This window comes from Triplophysa rosa, linkage group LG4, assembly GCF_024868665.1.
Source record: "Triplophysa rosa linkage group LG4, Trosa_1v2, whole genome shotgun sequence".
NCBI lineage: Eukaryota > Metazoa > Chordata > Actinopteri > Cypriniformes > Nemacheilidae > Triplophysa > Triplophysa rosa.
Genome location: NC_079893.1, coordinates 16,463,898 through 16,483,990, shown reverse-complemented (window position 1 = coordinate 16,483,990; position 20,093 = coordinate 16,463,898). Strand labels below are relative to the sequence as shown.

At 40.5% G+C, this 20,093-nt stretch overlaps 3 protein-coding genes across 6 annotated transcripts in view; 2 read left to right on the top strand and 1 right to left on the bottom strand.

The window, feature by feature from the left end:
* Positions 1-20,093, bottom strand: part of itga6b (integrin, alpha 6b) — a 315,524-nt gene that overhangs the window by 109,148 nt on the left and 186,283 nt on the right. The gene's annotated exons all lie outside the window — the stretch shown is intronic.
* LOC130552613 (uncharacterized) lies at positions 8,404-9,996 on the top strand. 2 transcript variants are annotated; one of them, XM_057331000.1, is made up of 3 exons: positions 8,404-9,064; positions 9,126-9,348; positions 9,405-9,996. In XM_057331000.1, the coding sequence occupies exons 1-3, from the start codon at positions 8,888-8,890 to the stop codon at positions 9,431-9,433; spliced, it is 429 nt and encodes a 142-aa protein (XP_057186983.1). In that variant the 5' UTR covers positions 8,404-8,887; the 3' UTR covers positions 9,434-9,996. The 2 variants fall into 2 exon arrangements, with proteins under 2 accessions (XP_057186983.1, XP_057186982.1); XM_057330999.1 differs by having other exon boundaries at positions 9,126-9,996.
* Positions 13,668-15,990, top strand: LOC130552615 (uncharacterized). Its single transcript, XM_057331005.1, has 4 exons — positions 13,668-14,091; positions 14,218-14,717; positions 15,019-15,223; positions 15,312-15,990. Exons 2-4 carry the CDS (start codon positions 14,580-14,582, stop codon positions 15,614-15,616), a joined length of 648 nt encoding a protein of 215 aa, XP_057186988.1. The 5' UTR covers positions 13,668-14,091; positions 14,218-14,579; the 3' UTR covers positions 15,617-15,990.

The following is a 20,093-nucleotide window of genomic DNA, read 5'->3' as shown; positions in this document are numbered from 1 at the left end:
TGAAAATCAACCACGATAGATAAATGCAGATATCCAGGTCAATTTACATGAGTCTCACAAGCGACGTTCTTGCTCAATGTGATAGATACGTTCGACTTCGTACTTAGCTGCGCAGACCGACCGGCCTACGTCACACTACCGCGAGATCGATCAGGAAGCACTTGCCTAGAAACGATGTCGCGGTATCTTGATGTCATAACCTGATTGCTTTGCGCAGGTGATGCAGTCGAGCACACCCCTGACCGAGAACACTTTGTTCCGCTTGACAAAGTAGTTCTCCTGAGTTTTGGTAGATTTTTCTTATATCACATAATTAAATATTATTTTGTTGAAAATGTTTAATGTTTAAATGACAGCTATGATTTAAATTAAATAAATAAATCAAACTACAGAAGAGTTTCTTTATCGGCGGAAGGATATCTTTGGCAGAGCAGTGGCGCGCTGGCAACTCCACGGAGCAGCAAGTTCATCGAGTCGGGACTGGAAAAATAAGAAGGTAAAATTCATATTTTCTTAAGCGTGGTTTTGTTATCCGTGTTATCAAGCACCGGGAACCCTGTTTTGACCGTTATTTTACTTTGCATTTTGTATGCAAAATGCAATGGCATCGTGTACCTGCCATTTTTCCACCTGAGGTAAAATTGAATTGACTTTACCACAGCCTATGATGAGTGACACTAATTTACGATACTTAACAATTTAATGCCATTCTTTTTAATTCCTCAAACGTGTAAAGCTCAAAAGGCTGATGTCAGAAACGATGTAACGTTAGGACATAAATTGTAATCTGTTCTGAGACCAGATTTATGCAGCCCACGCTATCGTTGTCTGCAGCCTGTGTAGTGCTAGAATGCTAGTTCCCATTACGTTTTAAATATGTTAATGTGTTCTTCAAGAACCTTGTTTTTTACTGACAATGTACATCATATAACACGGATTTGTTGTATTTGCTTTGTTTGCGTTATATTTCTGGTTCGTGTAGTGCTAATTATAAATGAAAAGCCTTTGAGGGTTCTCAGCGTAACTTTACCAGAGAGTGATTGACAGCACAACGTGATAATGTCCCACCACTTATAACAATGTATTAAAATATGGGTGCATTACTAAAAAGCACAAATCTCAGGACATGACAAAATTTCTCCAGGATTTAAAACCCACTCGGACCCCAGGGGTTTAAATGATTGATCTGCACATAGATGCAGCATCACTGCCTTCATTATGCAGACTACACATAACATTGTTCATAAGATTATATAGTATATACTGTATCTGTCAACTAATAAATCTGTTATTGTGAGGTGATGCATTTTTGAATTGTTTGACATTAAATTGATAGCATTTAGAGTACTCATTTGTGCTGTAAACTATGATGCTGGACATATCAAATAACTGTATTTGTGTTCTTCTGTTACAGGTGTGGACTGAAACCACTGGAGCAAGAGACAGGGGTGGAAAAAGAGCCCTTAACGCAGTCTGGACTGTCAGCACTTTAAGCGTTCAAAATATTTTTTGTTCAGTTGAGTTTAAAGTACCCTTTCTAATCTGAAATCTATCAAACTATTTTTAATTAATTTAACATTTAAGACTGTTTTTAAGGTTGAGTTAAATATTCTGTGTTAAGGATCAGAAAATTATAATAAATTTGATATTGAACATCCATGTGTTTTTCATTTTCAGAATGCACCTATTATGTTTATGATGTACAGGCAAATATAAAGTAGTAGATTATTCATTTTGAAGACTAACATCTAACAAAGCAACATCCAAATGCTGCAGTTATCATTTAATCAGTAAAAATTGCATTGTATTTGGTAGACCATAAGAATGGGAAAGGTCAATTACAATTTAGAAATAACAAAAATTGTACTGTCCAGGTAGGAAACCTCAAAAAACATCATCTAGAACCACTCAAGTATACACTGTACAAGTATACACCTCCATTAAACATACAGGGCCTTGGTTTAATCCACATGGGCTTTATAAGGTGGGACCAATATGGGCCTTATGCATGTTGCCCACTTGGGTCCCACATGGGCCCCACTCAGATTCTACGTAGGATTCATATGGGCTAATTCACATAGGGCCGACATGGAACCCGTGGACAAACCCACTTGGGGCCCATGCCTCAAGCCCATATGGGGCCTACATTGGCCCCACAAAAAAAATGTTGGCTGGGACTAGCTCTTTTGAAGTAATATAGTAATAATATAAAATGTTTTATTGGTGGTTTCCTCTTTTCTGATCATTTGGAATGATCAGAAAAAGATAAAAAAAAAACATGCAAATAAGTTCAAACATCAATTCAATATCTACTATTTCCTGAATATTATGAAATTCAAGAAGGCCGCCCCTGATGACGTCATAATATGCTAATTAGATGAGTATATTTACACCTCACATAAACTTTCCGTCATGCCCAACATTTTTCTAATTTACAGAAGATCTCTATCTTTAAGCCCTTTCAAGCCACAAGCTTTTGAAATCTTGATCTTGAGGCGCTTAAAGGGTTAAACATTTTAGAAAGATTTCATGACAATGAGCTCAACCATAAAGACTACTAATATCTGCTAACTGTTTATGAGACAGGCAAAATGTTTACAATTAGCTGAACATTTAGTTTATATGAACATATAGTTCATTTGCACAAGATAACTCCTTTTTTTAAATAATTCAAAAATCATGTTGTTTATTGTGTTTTGTTGTATTTGTTAGCTGTATTTTTGTAAGTTAATGTTACTTAATAAAAAACAATAAAAAAACAAACAATTTGATTAATATTAATTGGAATGCACAATAAAAACTTGAGTTATCTGTTCTTGTAAATGAACTCTTCACTTGTTGAATTAGTAATTTAGTGTATATTTTATAATCTTAATTTGAATACGGCAATAAATACTAAAACATTTTATTTGAATATGACTACATTTTTGTTTTAAGATCTTAATTTAAATATGTCAGCATGAGACCACATACTATAATATTTATATGATTAAATGACTGACAGAGACCCATCCTCTATCAGCCAATCACTGTGGTCATAGTCAGTAAACCTGCTGACATCATCCATAGCAACGAGGTCAACCCCGCCCTTTTTCTTAGCTTAATATTTATTTCTGTTCCTTGGTAAAAGTTGCTCTCAGCAGCATAGTGAATAGGTTTTAAGTGGAAACTCTTAACTAAAAACTTTTACTGCTGTTTAGGAGAGCTCTTAATGTTAAAATAAAATGTTTTATGAAAACGGGCCCAGAAGAGTTTTTGGACCAGACCCAGAGCATCCGTTTCTTATTTTATTAAATGCAAGTTTCAGGCGAACCTACACAAACGCTCGGTTACATTGGTGGCAGCGGTTTTGTTCATTTTTTTGCGTTCGTGTAAGAGAGGCGCGGCGGGGGTTTAACTAGTTAGTTTAGCTCCAAAAGTTTTAGAAAGTGAGGGTGCGCGTGGTCAAAGCTTCAAGGATGTGGTGTAAAGAGGAGTTTGATTTCCACCTGAGATGGGATGGTGACAAAAGCAGCAGACACATTAGGATTGAGCTGCCGCCGCCGTTCTGATGCCGGTGATGAGAGGCAGAGTTTTCTATACTGTGCGCGTCAGTTCGAGGTCACGATCAGAGCGCTCACGGAGGATGACGACGGTGTTTCATACAGTTACGAGTTGGCGAGAATTCTACCAACATGTCTGAGCAACGCAGCGTTTCTGCTGTGGGACAGCCTTCCTGGTGCCGTTCAGGTGGATTACACAGCTGCGAAAGAGAAACTCAAAGGGGCATTCGGACAAAGACAGTTTATGGATCGCTTCAGAGCCAGCCTTTTGGCCTGCCCTCGAGCTCCGCGGGAAAGTTTGGAGGTGTATGCGGCTGAGATCAGCAGGTTGGTTGATGAAGCTTTTCCTGAATATGGCGACAAGGCTCAAAAAGAAGAAAAAAATTGTCGTTTCTTGGCTGGTTTAGACCCGGTTCTCAGAACAAAATGTCAGGAACAAGGAGCTACGGATTTAGAGGAAGCTGTCACAATTGCAGGTCGGTGCGAAAATGCTAGGGAGTCGATAAAGACTGATTGTATGACTGTTAATGCTGCTCACAGTCTTAGTGAGGAAGGGGCAGTGGCTGCTGTTCACTCTGGAAAGGATAATGTTGGACTTTACAGAGCAGTAGATAAATTAGCAGAAGAAATGAAAAGAGATAAGAATGGAACTGAGATGTTTGGGAGAGGAGAACCAAAAATTGAGAACCGAAGCGAGCTCTAGAGCAATGGAGGAGTGTGACTCTCAGTCTAATGGAACGTGTCGGTGCTGCTGTGGTGGCCGTGGATGCCAGTCACGTGTCTTTGACAGTACACGGTGAGGCCGTTCACCAGAGAGGCAATCATACCAACACAGTGACAAGTATAAGTCGGGCACAGATTATCGTGATTCCAAGGACTCATACTCTGTGCAGTTTTCTTCAAGATGCAGCCCTAGCCCCAGTCCACGCCGAAGGTACAGCTATGAGGATGACTCAAGGAAGTGTGGCATACGTTTTATGTCTCCTGGTGCAGGGGAACGACGTAGTGGGCCGGGAAAGGACTGTAGCTGATGTTGCGGCCCAAACGCCAGCTATATTGCCCATGGGCCCTCGAATTGACAACACTACTACCAGTAATTCAATTTCCAAAGATACTGATGAAGTCACAAACAACAACCAAGACCTGCTGGTGTCTTATGTGAGAGGAGTAATTGAAGGCGTGGAGGTTCAACTCTTAGTGGATTCCGGTTCCAGTGTGTCGCTCATTAGCTGCAGCGTTTCGCATGTCAATTCCAGTACTTTGCAATCGCCCTCTGAAAAAGGATTATGTGGCGGCTCGAGACATGAATGGACAGATCCTGGACATGCTGGGCACCATGACAATAACATTTCAGCTGGGTATTTCACGTGTTGAGAGAAACCACACAGTCTGTGTTGTTGGGGTGGGACTTTCTGTTGAAAAATCACGCCTTGTTAGAACTCAGCCGAGCTAAGTAACAACTCTGGGACATTTCAGTTCCTCTCCTCACCAACAAAGACTTTGTTCCACTTTGCTGCAATGTGTCCCTGGCGACCACAATGACCTTAACGCCCCTCAGTGAGTCGGTTGTACCTGTTAAGGTATCCTCTCCTTATTTGACTCATTGGTCTAGCGACTTTGATGGCTATTTGGAACCTAATGTGGCAGATTCTTTCAGCTTAGTGGTGGCTCACACAGTAACTACTGTTCACGATGGACTGACAAAAGCTCGGATTTTGAACCCTACTGGACAGGACATTTTACTGAAAGAAGGTACGCACCTGGGTGAGTTTTATTCTGTTGATGACTGTGACATTCAGCTGCTTCATGCCCCAGTTGATGTAGCTGCAACAATTGCATCTGGGGTCATCCCCCCTTTATCGTTGGAAAAGTCACCTATTTCAGAAACTGAGAAAGCGGAACTTTCAGCATTGCTGCTGGAATACAATGATATCTTCAGCTCCTCTGAGCAAAATACCGGCAAATGCAACTTAATTAAACATTACATCAGAACTGGAGAGCAGACTCCTATCAAGCAACGCGCGAATTGGGTGTCTCCTGAAAAACGTGCTGAAATAGAGAGACAAGTGGCTAGTCTGCTGGAAGAGGGTGTCATTGAAGAGAGCTGCTGCTCTTGGGCATCGCCAGTGGTATTGTTAAAAAAGAAATGTAGCATGTGGTGATTTTGTATCGACTATAGACGCTTGAACAGTGTGACTGTGAAAGATTCTCACCCCCTACCCCGTGTCGACGATACTCTGGATGCATTGTCAGGCGCTGTGTGGTTCAGCACACTGGATTTTTCTAACGGCTACTGGCAGGTGAAAGTAGCCGAGGAAGAGGCATTCACGACGGGACAGGGGCTCTATCAGTGGCGATCCATGCCAATGGGCCTCTCTAATTCCCCTGTGACGTTCCAACGTCTAATAGAGCTGGTCCTGAGGGGGCTCCCATGGCATTTCTGCATGGTATATCTTGACGATATTTTAATTTACAGCAAATCATTCGAGAAACACCTTTCTAGCCTGATGGAAATGTTTTCAAGAATTCAGTCTGCAGGATTGAGACTGAACCCGGAAAAATGCCACCTTGCCAGAGATCATGTTGTTTTTCTGGGCCATGTTATTTCTCGAAAGGGACTTCAGCCTGATCCACGGAACACAGAGAAGGTTCGAAATTGGCCAGTTCCCCAATCTCCATCAGAGGTTAGGGCATTTGTGGGACTAAGTTCCTATTACAGACGTTTTGTCAGAGACTTCTCTAAGCACGCAGCTCCATTGAACCAACTTGTTGGGAAGAATGCTACCTTTTTATGGACTTCTGAATGTGACCAGTCTTTCAACTTCCTTAAAAATGTGTTGTCATCTGAGCCTGTAGTGATACTGCCTGACTTTCATGTGCCATTCAAAGTCATCACTGATGCATCCAACGTGGCTGTCGGTGCGGTGCTGGCTCAGGATAGGGATGAATTGGCTGGATCCTTTTTCTCAAAAAAAAAGAAATATAAACTATTATCTAATTTTTAAATTGGGTGCTCTCTGCTTTCAGTATTTATCTAAACGTCTGATAATGTTTGGGATTACATTTATGCAAACATATAGAAAATCCTTAAGGGTTCACAAACATTTAAGCACCAGTAGTGCATATGTCTTTTCTTTATTTTTACTTATTGCATTACTGATACACAAGCACGTACATGCACAAGAAACATATACATACAGTATGCATATACACTGCGTTCCAAATTATTATGCAAATTGGATTTAAGTGTCGTAAACATTTAATTTTATATTGTTCAATTAAACTTATGGATGGTATTGTGTCTCAGTGCTCTTTGGATCACTGAAATCAATCTCAGACACCTGTGATAAGTAGTTTGCCAGGTGAGCCCAATTAAAGGAAAACTACTTAAGAAGGACGTTCCACATTATTAAGCAGGCCACAGGTTTCAAGCAATATGGGAAAGAAAAAGGATCTGTCTGCTGCCGAAAAGCGTCAAATAGTGCAATGTCTTGGACAAGGTATGAAAACATTAGATATTTCACGAAAACTTAAGCGAGATCATCGTACTGTGAAGAGATTTGTGGCTGATTCAGAGCACAGAAGGGTTCGTGCAGATAAAGGCAGAATGAGGAAGGTTTCTTCCAGACAAATTCATCGGATTAAGAGAGCAGCTGCAAAAATGCCATTGCAAAGCAGCAAACAGGTATTTGAAGCTGCTGGTGCCTCGGGAGTCCCGAAAACCTCAAGGTGTAGGATCCTCCAGATGCTTGCAGTTGTGCATAAACCTACTATTCGGCCACCCCTAACCAATGCTCACAAGCAGAAACGGTTGCAGTGGGCCCACACATACATGAAGACTAATTTTCAAACAGTCTTGTTTACTGATGAGTGCCGTGCAACCCTGGATGGTCCAGATGGATGGAGTAGTGGATGGTTGGTGGATGGCCACCATGTCCCAACAAGGCTGCGACGTCAGCAAGGAGGTGGCGGAGTCATGTTTTGGGCTGGAATCATGGGGAGACAGCTGGTGGGCCCCTTTAGGGTCCCTGAAGGTGTGAAAATGAACTCTGCAAGGTATGTAGAGTTTCTGACTGAGCACTTTCTTCCATGGTACAAAAAGAAGAACCATGCCTTCCGTAGCAAAATCATCTTCATGCATGACAATGCACCATCTCATGCTGCAAAGAATACCTCTGTGTCATTGGCTGCTATGGGCATAAAAGGAGAGAAACTCATGGTGTGGCCACCATCCTCCCCTGACCTCAACCCTATTGAGAACCTTTGGAGCATCCTCAAGCGAAAGATCTATGATGGTGGGAGGCAGTTAGCATCAAAACAGCAGCTCTGGGAGGCTATTCTGACATCCTGCAAAGAAATTCAATCAGAAACTATCCAAAAACTCACAAGTTCAATGGATGCAAGAATTGTGAAGGTGATATCAAAGAAGGGGTCCTATGTTAACATGTAACTTGCCCTGTTAGGATGTTTTTGATTGAAATAGCTTTTGATTTCAGTAAATATGACCTCCTAATGCTGCAAATTCAACAAATGACCATTTTCAGTTTTTTACAACCTATGAAATGTTTTCAAACTCTGTTGTGCATAATAATTTGGAACAGTGCATTTTGAGTTTTTCATTTTTTAAATAAATACTGTTGTCAGTGGGAGGTTTGTTCAATAAAATTCCAAATGTACCCTAACTGTTGATTACTTGAAAATTATACTGACTGTCATTTGCATCGACAAATTAGGAAAACCAGAGAAAGATATCATTTGCATAATAATTTGGAACGCAGAAATCCGCAGACCGGGATCATGTTTTAACCCTGCTAGATATGTGGTATATAGACCTTGGTAACTGAACACTTTTATTGCCATGTGACCATATATTTCTGACAGAAAGTGAAAGGTGGGAAGATTGGAGAGCACCAGTTTACGTTAAGAACCGTTTTTGTCTCATCCAAGTAAAAGTTTAACATATCGTATGTAACTGTAAATAAAGTATTTTTACTGAACATACATAGCCTATACAATTAGATTACTTTTGTGTCAGTTTACAATCAGTCCCATATAGCTGCCCACATGGGTGACTTCCTGTTTGCTGAGAGCGCGTGGTTTGAGTCGGAGCTCTTTCAAACTTATTCTTAATACATCGTTTATTCTTGTTATATCTTAAGACTTGTGTTTTAAATTGTTATTCACCGAGGTAAAACATATCCTTAAGTATATCCCATACCAAAAATCGTCCTTAAACGCACCGATAATTTATTTTTATCGGATCAATCGCTATTAGCCTCAGGCTGTTAGCATTCCCAGCCTGCCTGCTTACTGCTTAACACACTGTTCTCATTATTACATCACTAATGGCTAATGTTTCAGATGTGTTTGTACCTCTGAGTGCAGATGAGGAAACGATCGCACTTCAGTCGGAACTGGAGGCTGTGGAGAAGCAGATCCAGGATCTACTAGAGAAGCAGACACGGCTGCGAGAACGTAAAACGGCGCTGGAAACATCCAGAGCTGACGCTCGCAAATCCGCGGTAAGTTTTCATCGCAATTTTAATACTCCTTCCACTTCTACTCCGCTGTTTCTCTGCACAGAGCCCAGGCTTCGAGAACACGGTCAGCCCAAATGAACTTCACTCCTGCACCGGCACACCCACGGCAAAGGCGCGAGCCAGGACTGGAGCGATGACCCAACCGCCGCCACCGGTCTTCGAGATCCCGACCAGGAACCGCTTTGCCGCCCTCTGCGAGACGGAATGCAACGCTGTGGTCATCGGAGACTCAATCGTCCGGAACCTACGCGCTTCCTCCACTAAAGGTAAGGTGCGCACTCATTGTTTTCCTGGCGCCCGTGTTCTTGATGTCTCTGCGCAGGTACCTGCGATCCTGAAGGACGATGCTAACGTCGGAGCTGTCGTGCTGCACGCGGGGGTGAATGACGTCAGGATGAGGCAGTCGGAGATCCTGAAGAGGGACTTCAGGAGTCTGATCGAGACGGTACGCAACGCATCGCCCACGGCGAGGATCATCGTATCAGGGCCGCTTCCTACCTACCGACGAGGGAATGAAAAGTTCAGTAGACTATTTGCTCTAAATAAATGGTTGATGTCATGGTGTATTGAACAGAAGCTGCTCTTTGTTATAATTTTGATCTGTTCTGGGAGCGACCTAGGCTCTTCCGCCCTGACGGCCTGCACCCCAGCAGCATCGGAGCGGTTCTTCTGTCTGACAACATCTCAAAGACGCTACGCACCGCTTGACTACGTCTCCCAGCGGTAAGTCAAAACTTCAACCATAGTCTGTGTTCCTCCCACTCATCTGTTAGAAATGTTACTGCTTCCAAATGCATAGAGACTGTGTCTGTCCCCCGAATAATACTACAAAATAACAAAATAGCCAAATCTCAGAGAAAAAATCTAATCGTGATTAAACCTGAGGACAATGTAATAAACGACCAAAACAAACTCATAAAGTTCGGGCTACTAATATTAGATCACTAAATTCAAAAGCAGTTATTGTAAATGAAATATCACAGACAACAGTTTTTATATACTTCTGCCTTACCGAAACCTGGCTTAAACCAAATATTATTACGGTCTAAATGAGTGTACCCCCAAGCTACTGTTATATGCATGAGCCACGCCGGTTGGTCGAGGTGGCGGTGTCGCAACAATCTTTAGAGACTTTCTTACTGTAACTCGAGAACGGAGCATAAATTTAAATCATTTGAAGTGCTTGCGTTGAACATAATTGTTCCAATTGACAGTAAAAAAACCATTGCTTTCTTGTACGTTGGCTACAGTGTATAGACCCCCTGGTCCCTACACTGATTTTCTGAAAGAGTTTGCGGACTTCCTATCGGACCTATTGGTTAACGTTGATAAAGTACTAATTGTCGGAGACTTTAATATCCACGTAGATAGTGCTAACGATGCATTAGCAGTGGCGTTTACAGAGCTATTACACTCTTTTGGAGTAACACAACACATCAATGGACCCACTCATCGATTTAATCATACACTAGACTTGATTATATCTCACGGAGCCGATCTAACCAACTCAACTCAACTCAACTTTATTTATATAGCGCTTTTACAATTTTCATTGTTACAAAGCAGCTGTACATGAGACATATTGACTATAAGCAAAATAATTAAAGTTGTACCTGCAAAAACAAGAAAAGGTTGAAAACACAGAAGACAGACATACCCACATACAAACACTCCACACACACAATATGCACACGTACTAACACACATAGACATAGAGACACACACACACACACACGGAGTGCAGCACACACACACAACACACACACACACACACACACACACAACACCACGCACAGTGAGAAGCACACATTTAAGATAAAGGAGAGAGAAACACAGGTCAAATATAACAGATATAAATTCCTATATGCAATATTAATAAGTAAAACTTTAAAATTCTAAAGCAGCCCCCCCGGCAGGCAAATAGTGCAAAAACAGTATGCAAACGGTGGCGAGGAACCCAAAACTCTAATCGAGAAAAAAAACCTCAGGAGAACCCAGGCCCAACCAGGGGATTCCAGTTCCCCTCTGGCAAAAGCTGCTGCCTCTGCACAAGCTCCAGAGAACTTGCACAACAAGGCTAAATAAAATAAATAAACTTAAAAATAAAATAAATTATAGTTTAAGATTATCATTAATAATCTAATAGCATTTGAAATTTTGTGGTGAAGACATGTCAAGAGACCGCGTCCTTCTTTATCCAGCTCTATCATCTCAGCTCTTGTCAGGTCCCCACTTCCCATTCTCCGCTCTACCATCAGGTCAGGCCATGAACTGCATCCTGCGCTGTGGTAAATACAAAGACAAAACGCTAAGAATAGAGTCATGTTGCTTAGCTCTGTGAGGTAATAGATTTATTTTCCAAAGCGACGATGTCACTGATCACTATCTTATAACATGTACACTGCGCACTGCAGAAATCAGCCGTTTAACTCGTTATCGACAGGGTAGAACAATTACCTCGACTACTAAAGATAGTTTCCAAAGAGCTTGCCAGATCTGACTCCTTTAATAACCATACCAATAAATATAGAATCGCTCGATGACATGACCAGCAAATTGGGACTATTTTCTCTAATACATTAGAAGCTGTCGCACCTATGAAGTCAAAAAAGATTAATGAGAAAAACGCAGCACCATGGTACAATAGCACCACTCGCGCCCTTAAAAGAGAAACACGTAAACTGGAGCGCAAATGGAAACAAACCCAATTAGAGGTCTTTAAAATTGCGTGGAAAGAGAGTGCAAACTGTTATAAAAAGGCACTAAAAGCAGCAAAGGCTGAGCACCTCGTAACCTCATAGAAACTAACAAAAACAATCCAAGGTTTTTATTTAGTACAGTTGCTAAACTAACAAATAAACAGACTTCACCTGACCTGGGTATTCCGCCGCACCTTGGTAGCAATGATTTCATGAATTTTTTTACAGAGAAAATCGAAAACATACGAGACAAAATAGTAAAAACTCAACCTCCAAGTCTGTCCTATAAATTAGTACCAACCATCGCCCCAAAAGAAAGGCTACAGTGTTTTTCACCTATAAAACAGGAAGATTTAATTAAACTTATTGCAACATCTAAACCTACAACTTGCTTATTAGATCCCATACCAACTAAATTATTAAAAGAGTTATTACCCGTTGCAATTGAGCCCATTTATAACATTATCAACTCGTCAATTAATCTAGGCCATGTCCCAGGACCCTTTAAACTGGCCGTCATTAAGCCTCTTATCAAGAAACCAAACTTAGACCCCAATGAACTAGGAAACTATAGACCGATTTCAAATCTCCCTTACCTGTCTAAAATACTAGAAAAAGTAGTGTCCACTCAGTTGTGCTCTTTCTTACAAAATAATGACATACACGAAAAATTCCAGTCAGGCTTTAGACCGCATCATAGTACTGAAACTGCGCTCGTTAAAATTACAAACGACCTGCTTATAGCATCAGATAAAGGTAACATCTCACTCCTAGTCCTGCTGACCTTAGTGCTGCGTTCGATACTGTAGACCATAAAATACTTCTAGATCGCTTACACAATTATACCGGTATTCAGGGACAGGCACTACAATGGTTCAGATCTTACTTATCAGACAGACATCAATTTGTCCATTTAAATGGGGAATCATCAAATCTAACGCAAGTAAATTATGGATTACCTCAGGGATCGGTTTTAGGACCCTTGCTATTCTCCATATACATGCTGCCCCTTGGAAACATTATTAGAAAACATGGAATTAGCTTCCACTGTTATGCAGATGATACTCAGCTATATATCTCATCAAGACCAGATGATTCCTTCCAACTATCCAAATTGGCAGAGTGCATCGACGATATAAAGCATTGGATGACTTGTAATTTCCTTCTTTTAAATTCTAATAAAACAGAAATATTACTTATCGGACCAAAGACACGTGAGCAGAATATTTCGGATTATGACCTGCAAATTGAAGGCTGCACTGTTACTCCAACAAATACAGTTAAAGACCTTGGCGTTATATTAGACAGCAACCTGTCATTTAAAAATCACATCTCAAATGTCACAAAAACAGCCTTCTTCCACCTTAGAAATGTTGCCAAATTGCGAAATATTTTATGTGTGGCTGACGCAGAGAAGCTTATTCATGCATTTGTGACCTCAAGACTTGACTACTGTAATGCACTGCTTAGTGGTTGTCCTGCATCATCAATAAACAAACTACAGTTAGTTCAGAATGCAGCTGCCAGAGTTCTAACCAGGTCCAGAAAATACGATCACATAACCCCAATGTTATCAACCCTTCACTGGTTACCCATTAAGTATCGTATTGACTTTAAAGTTCTTTTAATTACTTATAAAGCCTTAAACGGTTTAGCCCCTACCTACATAACAGAGCTTCTACCACACTACAACCCATCACGCTCTNGTGTGTGAAAGGAGAATGTGAGTGTGTGAGAGGAAAAATGTATGTGTGTGAAAGGAGAATGTGAGTGTGTGAGAGGGAAAATGTATGTGTGTGAAAGGAGAATGTGAGTGTGTGAGAGGAAAAATGTATGTGTGTGAGAGGAGAATGTGAGTGTGTGAGAGGAGAATGTGAGTGTGTGAGAGTGCTAGAATGAATTTCGGCTTGTGCGGCCCCTCATACCTATATGCATTGCACACACATTATGTCCCGAATCTCCAAAGGGTTGTTCATATTAAGTTCAACTGGCATCTTTTATGCCCGCTTATCACAATAAATAGCCTCAGCCTACTTTTATTTGTCAGTAATTACAGTCAACATAATTCTCACAATACTGACAATTCCCATAACACATGCATGCACACTGGACTGTTTAATGTCATGATAAACATGTCACCTGGAATGATTTTTCAAATCATGTTAATTTGTTATTTTCTAGACGGGACCTACATATGGAAGAAGGATGATGAAGGGGTATCTCGCCACGAAAGGAATACATGCTGCAGAGACACGAATTGGATCAATGCTCAAAACAATGCATCAGCCTTACCATGAAGCAAGACGTCAGGTACTGTCTCAGCATTAATATTTTACATTATCAAACTTGTGTAATTTATGTGTAACTATGAGTTAATGTGTTTTTTAGATGCTTATTTAGCTACAGTTACTTAGCTCGTTTTCCTGTTTCTTTCAGGGTGCTCGCAATCTCAACCCCATAGCATATCAAGCTGATTACATGGGTCACAAGGCCCATACGGACCAAAATGAAAAACTTGCTATGTTTGGGGTCACCCGTGTTTTAGCCATTGATGGCTTCAGCAAAAAGGTTGTTGCTCATTCTACAATGCCTATAAAAAACAACCTTTCCATCTATGAAGATGTTTTCAGGTAACAGCCTGTATTGTTGTGAACACTTAAGGGATTGCATACACAAGGATACCACATTATAGAATGTGACTAAAATGTTGTAGAACGTCTACATTATTATGAACCATATTGTACTGCGAAAAACTGATTTGGAATGGTTACGCTTAAAGTAAAAAAAAACTTTTTTTTATGGCCTATGGTATGTGGGACCAGGTGCGAGTAGATCATGGCAAGGAGTTTTATTTGACGCTCTTTATGCAGGAGCTGCTGACATCTCATCGCCATAATCAGGAGAAAAGGCCTTATTTGCAGACTTCATCCACAAGTGTACAGTTCAATAGTTTTTGTAGTTGCTTCAGCACCACAATACTTGTATGCCTGCTTTTATATTCTAGTTACATGATGAGCATTGTGTATTTTATGTTACATTCCATTTGGGAAAATGATCCTTAAGCAGAATTCCTCGTAAACTGTAAATTTACTAGCTCAGCTGTCAGCTTGAATAGAGTTGATAAGTTTACAGATTTAATAGGAATTCTGCATAGTGACCAAATGGATCATAACATACAGTATTTTTCAAATTTACCACTACCACAAATTGACTGATGAATCTTTGTTGCAAATTCAGAATCATATAGTTGAACGTATCTGGCCTGAAGTAAATAATCGTGTAAACTATCCGCTGAAGACGGCTCTTCTTCACTTGGTGGATCAAGAGGAAATAGATATGAACGACAGCCTTGTGAGATACTGTGTGTCCAACCTGACTGGGCAGTTGTGCCAGATTGGTCTTACAAGGCTTGTGGAGTCACGGAATGCTCACCGAATTCCAGGTGAAATAAAACCGTGTTGCAAAGATTACAATATTTACAACAGGCATTCACAAGTTTTAAGACCAACAGTATGTTTTTTATTTTACAGGTAAAGGTATACCAAATGACTTGGCTGGCCGTGGATGTCCCAAAAAAATCCCACAGGAGCTGTTGCCTCATGCAGTTGACGCAGCAGACCTTTACAGCCAACAGCTGGGATCCTCACTGACTAGACATTCAACTTTTGGAGTTGATCCATTTTCAACTGAACAGGACAAACTTACAGTTGAGAATCAGTTTGCCGAGCAATATGCAGACATTTCAGACTTGTTCTCTAGAGCAGTGAACAATGACTTTGCTCCATACAAACAGGCATTGCTCTTTCTTATAACCTCAACTCAGCACAATGTGTGAAAAGCCATTTGCTCTATTTGAACAGAATGTAAATTTGTAACAAGAACAATGAACACTAATGACATCATCCAGCCCAAACATGTAAATAAATTAATATGACTACAACAACTGTGGCCCAAATTTTTGAATCATTAAGACAAACTAACACAACATACAGTATCTATTTCTGAGTATAAAAGTGCAAAATGTTACTCCTCTTCAAAAAGAGATCTCAGAACAGCAAATGCTTCTGACAGACCATTAATTTCGAATATGTTATTGCCTGCGGTGTTCCCTCTGCATTTTGCGCAGTGCACAGAGGTCTCCTGCCACTGTTCAACACGTTTTGCAGCCAATAATGCTTCGGCAACACTCTGTGAAGACTGGCTCCTTGATGAACTCTAAAAAAATTAAATGAGAAAAACTATTAATTGTGTGTGTCTATTTGTCCTTAAAGTGTTCTTGATGTACCGGTTGACAGTATTTCCTTGTTACTCAACTTTAATGTTTTTAAAAATGTCTTTGTGTAATATCCAATGGTGTAATGATACAATAACAAAGTTTTGAATCAGTACATGTAATTAATTGAAGTGATTTAGAGACAGCTGACCTTGGTTAGAGAATGTAATAATGTATTGTATGTGTATTTGGAAATCTCAAACTCTGGGACATACTACACAAAATGGATCCAAAATTATTTTACAAGTGGGACAATTACCATCTACTGGGATACCTACTCATACAAACAACACAGCAGAACCCTTGCTTGATGGTCTGCAGCTGGGAAGGAGTGAGGATGACTCTTTGAGTTGCAGCCAGGTTGGTGAGCTCTTGTGATATCTGGTAGGCTCTGTGATGCCAGTACAAGCTCTTCTATTTTCTCAGTAATCTCTCCAATGCCTGCAGCATTTTCATCTTTTCGGCTGTTACAAGGGAACCAAAATAGATAAATAACAAAAGCAAGGCTTTTAGTGGGGTTGGTAGTGGTGGCGTGGTAAAAGCCTAACCTTTTGTTTGACAAATTATAAAACAAAATGACAAGGGATGTGGGCAAGCTCAATTTCCATCCCCGATTATGGGAATATGTTAAGAGGCTTAATATATAAGAAACCATGAGAGCCAAATAAATCTTTGTCCCAAACATTATGAAAGCCACTGTAAAACTGAAGCAGTAACAGGGTAGTCAGTTGCTGATTTGAAAAAAAAAATTGTTTCAATAGTTTGAACAACAAAGGTAAGTAAAAAAACAATGCATTTCAATTATTAGACATACACTCACCTAAAGGATTATTAGGAACACCATACTAATACGGTGTTTGACCCCCTTTCGCCTTCAGAACTGCCTTAATTCTACGTGGCATTGATTCAACAAGGTGCTGAAAGCATTCTTTAGAAATGTTGGCCCATATTGATAGGATAGCATCTTGCAGTTGATGGAGATTTGTGGGATGCACATCCAGGGCACGAAGCTCCCGTTCCACCACATCCCAAAGATGTTCTATCGGGTTGAGATCTGGTGACTGTGGGGGCCATTCTAGTACAGTGAACTCATTGTCATGTTCAAGAAACCAATTTGAAATGATTCGAGCTTTGTGACATGGTGCATTATCCTGCTGGAAGTAGCCATTAGAGGATGGGTACATGGTGGTCATAAAGGGATGGACATGGTCAGAAACAATGCTCAGGTAGGCCGTGGCATTTAAACGATGCCCAATTGGCACTAAGGGGCCTAAAGTGTGCCAAGAAAACATCCCCCACACCATTACACCACCACCACCAGCCTGCACAGTGGTAACAAGGCATGATGGATCCATGTTCTCATTCTGTTTACGCCAAATTCTGACTCTACCATTTGAATGTCTCAACAGAAATCGAGACTCATCAGACCAGGCAACATTTTTCCAGTCTTCAACTGTCCAATTTTGGTGAGCTCGTGCAAATTGTAGCCTCTTTTTCCTATTTGTAGTGGAGATGAGTGGTACCCGGTGGGGTCTTCTGCTGTTGTAGCCCATCTGCCTCAAGGTTGTGCGTGTTGTGGCTTCACAAATGCTTTGCTGCATACCTCGGTTGTAACGAGTGGTTATTTCAGTCAAAGTTGCTCTTCTATCAGCTTGAATCAGTCGGCCCATTCTCCTCTGACCTCTAGCATCAACAAGGCATTTTCGCCCACAGGACTGCCGCATACTGGATGTTTTTCCCTTTTCACACCATTCTTTGTAAACCCTAGAAATGGTTGTGCGTGAAAATCCCAGTAACTGAGCAGATTGTGAAATACTCAGACCGGCCCGTCTGGCACCAACAACCATGCCACGCTCAAAATTGCTTAAATCACCTTTCTTTCCCATTCTGACATTCAGTTTGGAGTTCAGGAGATTGTCTTGACCAGGACCACACCCCTAAATGCATTGAAGCAACTGCCATGTGATTGGTTGATTAGATAATTGCATTAATGAGAAATTGAACAGGTGTTCCTAATAATCCTTTAGGTGAGTGTATAAGAGTAATACGATTGTTTAAGATTACCTCATTCTCCTCCTTTTTGTTCTCTGCAACTCCTGGAAAGCCTGTTCTTGTACAGCAAGAATCTTACGCGCATTTTGTTTCCAGTATTGTGACCCTTAACAGCCAGGGTGAAAACCAGGAAAAAAACGTTTCTTAAGTGGTTGGTTCAGTCATGAGTAATCATGTGCCATCTACTTTTCAATCACAAAAGTAAAGACTTAACAGTAAAACAAAATTAATGTTTCCCACCTGTTGTACCTTCTGAGTCCAAAATTGCATTCCCCTGCGCATCAGTTAATACCATGGGGTCATGACTTCCAATGGCATCTTGCACTTTTCCGATGAGGGAGGGTAGCCTCACATTCTGAAAACCGGACCACCACCATTCTGCTGGGGCTCAACCTCCCACCAACCACCTCAGCAAGGAAAATTGATCTGGAAGAAAATTTGCTATGGGCACTCATAATCCTAGCAATGATTAATGTACTCTGTATATCAACAATTACTACAAAATGCGCTCAGTTTGTTGGTCTTGTATTTTTGAGCTAACTGGCATAAAAAGTTTCATCTAAATCCTTGCAAAACATTTTGCATAATCTTGCTGCCAGAAAGAAAGACACTGCTAAAACAACCTTTGCCAAGGAAGTGAAAAGAAAAGTCAGGGGGAAAACAAGTAGCAAATTACACGGTCACCTATCTCATATTAAATATCATCAAATGTTCAAGTGTTTTGCAATTATATTTTATTTCCCATAATTGGTAACTTTGAAAATATAAAAGTCTGTCATAGCAATTTAGGCTAACGTTACCTTTGACATGTTTTAGAGACAGTGGCTCTTGGGGGGGCTGTGCCAGTCCGCTGTGCAGTTGAACTAGAAGTAGTCGCAGGCATTCGCATGAATGTAAAACGTTGGCCTGTGCTAGTTGTAGCTGGTGAGGTGTCATCCTCACTGTGAATCTCATAATGAGCTCTTGGAGTAAGGTCGAATGTGTTGAAATTTCCTGATGCTCCAGGAAAATTGGCCACATTTGTGTCGTCAGTCATGTATAGACTATGAGTTGAGACCTGCAAAGAAATTCATAAGACAAAACCACTAAAGTTAGTGTTTAATTCCAAACCTTTCTCAATTCATATTTTTCAGTGACTACTGAGAGGAAACTCCTACAAATGCTAAATTTCTAAATTATGTTAGTTATAAATATAACTGTTACATTATTTAAGGGATAATAACTTTCCATAACTTTAGTGGGGTTAAGTTAACGAAACAGGCTAACGTAAGCCTCACTAACATCTTTGTATGTGGCATGTTTGTCTTTTAACATAACCAAATTTTCCACTCAAGTTGATCTAACGTTATAGCTAGCTGGTAGTAAGCTAGCTTGATTATTTTTTTTACCTGAAATATGCGACTAAGTTTTTCTGCTGTCATATCTTCTTCCCTGAGAGACAATCTTTTATTGTTTCGGAAAACGACGTACTGCTCCATGTCCATGTAACGTTATCACAGTCGATTACACACAGAAATGTTATGTTAGTCCTTTATTCTATTTTTCTAACGTTCGACAGCTCCGTCCAAACTTGGCATTAAGCATAGTACATTGGCTGCTGGGTCGTACGTCACAGTCGCTAACATGGTAACAGCTCCATTGGTACACATACAAGTGACTGGTGGAGCTGTGTGTTTTCTGGATAAAAAACAATCAAATCTAAATTTCTAAACCGATTTCAAGGCTTTACGATTTACGTGTAATACAGAAACATTTCGGTTGCAGGTATTGATGGTTAAGCTTAAACATGTAACTAAAAACATATTGTTTTTATATTCCATGTAGATAAATCACTACAATCTGTTAGGAAACGTAAACGTAATTGTTATTTTAATCGCCAAAGAGAGCAGCTTCCCGTTCACTTGTATGTGTTTTTGCCACATCAAAGATGGCGACCCTGATGGCCTATCCCTTCTAGCCACAACCCAAAGGGGCCTGTCGGTACACG

Excerpts from the sequence above, each read along its gene's own strand:
- LOC130552615 (XM_057331005.1), top strand. The coding sequence starts at position 14,580 with ATGGCCTATGGTATGTGGGACCAGGTGCGAGTAGATCATGGCAAGGAG. Across the intron at positions 14,718-15,018 it reads TGCAGACTTCATCCACAAGT|AATCATATAGTTGAACGTAT; the intron begins GTACAGTTCAAT and ends TTGCAAATTCAG. Across the intron at positions 15,224-15,311 it reads GAATGCTCACCGAATTCCAG|GTAAAGGTATACCAAATGAC; the intron begins GTGAAATAAAAC and ends TTTATTTTACAG.
- LOC130552613 (XM_057330999.1), top strand. The coding sequence starts at position 8,888 with ATGGCTAATGTTTCAGATGTGTTTGTACCTCTGAGTGCAGATGAGGAA. Across the intron at positions 9,065-9,125 it reads CTGACGCTCGCAAATCCGCG|AGCCCAGGCTTCGAGAACAC; the intron begins GTAAGTTTTCAT and ends TTCTCTGCACAG.